The sequence below is a fragment of the Mandrillus leucophaeus genome, unplaced genomic scaffold (genome assembly GCF_000951045.1).
Source record: "Mandrillus leucophaeus isolate KB7577 unplaced genomic scaffold, Mleu.le_1.0 Scaffold277, whole genome shotgun sequence".
Classification (NCBI taxonomy): domain Eukaryota; kingdom Metazoa; phylum Chordata; class Mammalia; order Primates; family Cercopithecidae; genus Mandrillus; species Mandrillus leucophaeus.
Genome location: NW_012102887.1, coordinates 1131854 through 1134457, shown reverse-complemented (window position 1 = coordinate 1134457; position 2604 = coordinate 1131854). Strand labels below are relative to the sequence as shown.

Below are 2604 nucleotides of genomic sequence, written 5' to 3'. Positions count from 1 at the left end.
CAATTTTATAATGTACTTTTCATTTTCTGACATTGTCGTTTTATATGAAGCTCCTAATCATTTGATGTCCTTCCTACAAAAAGAGCAAAACTCTTCCCCAACCAGTAAAGCATACACGTTGAGATATTTTTTCTTTCTTTAATGTGGTGGCAGATTCTAAATGTCTGACTTTGGTTTTCTCTGTGATTAGGGTGTGCCTTCCTTGATGGTTGGCTGTGGTCTCTGGTCATGAATCAAAGTAAATCTAACTGAACATGCGAGAATTACACAAGTAATTTTTGCACAGTTACTTAACCAGCCCTAAGCATGTCATGAAGATCACTGGCCATCTTCACACTTGAGACAGAAAGTCATAGTCTTTTTTTTGTTTTTTGTTTCTTTTAATTGTAGCTGTGGGATGCTACAAATGGCAAATGTGTGGCAACCTTAACAGGCCATGACGATGAAATACTAGACGGCTGCTTTGATTACACTGGAAAGCTTATTGCAACTGCTTCAGCCGATGGTAGGTGATCTGTTCATCCTTTTAATTTTTGGAGAGATTTATGCTTTGCTTGATGACCATGCATGATTCTACACTATGGGTCATTTCTCTGATGACCAGCTATGATTAAAAACCATGTCTCATCTCTGTGGTGACCATGTATGGCACAATAGTATGTCTATATCATATAGCTGATAACCACATGTAATGTTATACAATGTCTGTGTCACCTGCTAGATAACCAGGTATGTGAGGTCTTTGTCACCTTCTTAATACCTGTATATGATGCTATATTCTGAGTCATCTCCATGATTATTAGTATTATTATTATTTTGAGATGGAGTCTCACTCTATTGCCCAGGATGGAGTGCAGTGGCGTGATCTCAGCTTAATGCAACCTCCGCCTCCCAGGTTCGAGCAATTTTCCTGCCTCAGCCTCCCGAGTAGCTGGGAATACAGGCATGTATCATCATGCCTGGCTAATTTTTGTATTTTTAGTAGAGACGGGGTTTCTCCATGTTGGCCACACTGGTCTCGAACTCCTGACCTCAGGTGATCCACCTGCCTTGCCCTCCCAAAGTGCTGGGATTACAGGCACAAGCCACCGCACCCAGCTTCCCTGATTATTATGTGGGATGTTACCCTATGTTGGCCTTGTCAACTTAATTGCCATCAATGGTGCTATAATCTCCCTTATAGCCACATGTGCTGTTCCACTATGTCTACCACATTTTTGTGATAAGCATACATGATGCTATGCTATACACTGTCTCTTTGATTACCACTGTGATTCTACACTATGAGTCATCTTATTGATAACCATACATGGTGCTATCCTAGGTGTGCTTCAATCCTGTGACAGTCACATGTGATACTACACTATATCTGTCATCTCCCTGTGGCTCACATGTGACATGATATTGTGTCTGTCTTATCACCCGAGGATCATGTTTATTTCTACGCTGTATCTGCGTCATCTTGTTGAAAGTTGAATATTATGCTATACTGTGTTTTTATCTACTCCTTTAAAACCACATTTGATGCTGGGCCATATCTACATCATATCCTTGATAATCATATATGATGCAAAACCTTGAGTCATCTTGCTGACAAATGTGTATGATACTAACTCTGTGTCCACATCATGTCATTGAAGCCACATGCAATGCTATATGACGTCTTTATTCTCTCAGTGACAACCATCTGTATGGGTGTACTATGCATGCATCATGTCCTGGGTAACATTTTATGATACTAAACAACAAGTCATTCCCATGACAAACATATATGATGCTATATTATGTGTCATCTCTTTGACAACCACATGTGATGATTCATAGTGTCTGCACTATTTCCCTGGCAAGTATTTATGATGCGACTCTATGTCTGCAGCATATTCCTGACAAACATGTGTTAACACTATACAACTTCTACATTATCTCCCTGACAATTTCCTATTTTACACTAAACTGTGTCTACACCATATCCTTGATAACCACATGGTGCTATACTATGTCTCCATCATCCTATGTCTCCTTGGCAAGCATATGTGATGCTATACTAAGTCTATGTTATATCATGGCATCACATACCATGCGTGATGCTATTCTATGAGGCATAGAATATGAAGTATGAACTATGTGCCATCTTCCTGAAGACACAGGTGATGCTAAACTACATCAATACCATCTACCTGATAATCACGTATGAAGCTACACCAAGTCTATGTTATCCATCTGATGACCACATATGTTGCTATATTTTATCTATGTCATGTATCTGACTACTATGTTTTAATTTACACTGTTTGTTATCCTCTTTATAATAATGTATGATAGTATACTACATCTTTATCCTATTCTTTATAACCGTGTATGATACTGTTCCATATCTTAGTATTTCTTAGAAATCCATGTATGATGCTATAGTATTTATACCTCATTGCCCTGGCCAACATGGTCTGCAGGGTCCGCTATATCATCGCCACCTTTAGAAAGGTGGTGATATTTTATGTATATATCCTATTGGTTCTGTTTTGTACATATGTATATATCCTATTGGTTCTGTTTTATACATATATCCTATTGTATTTTATATAGATATCCTGTTGGTTCTGTTTT

At 38.4% G+C, this 2604-nt stretch overlaps 1 protein-coding gene across 1 annotated transcript in view; it reads left to right on the top strand.

The window, feature by feature from the left end:
* The window catches only part of DAW1 (dynein assembly factor with WDR repeat domains 1), a 78092-nt gene that overhangs the window by 49986 nt on the left and 25502 nt on the right, over positions 1–2604 (top strand). The window contains exon 10 of the mRNA XM_011984957.1: positions 391–505. Coding sequence (XP_011840347.1) covers positions 391–505 — 115 coding nt within the window. The remainder of the gene's footprint in view (positions 1–390; positions 506–2604) is intronic.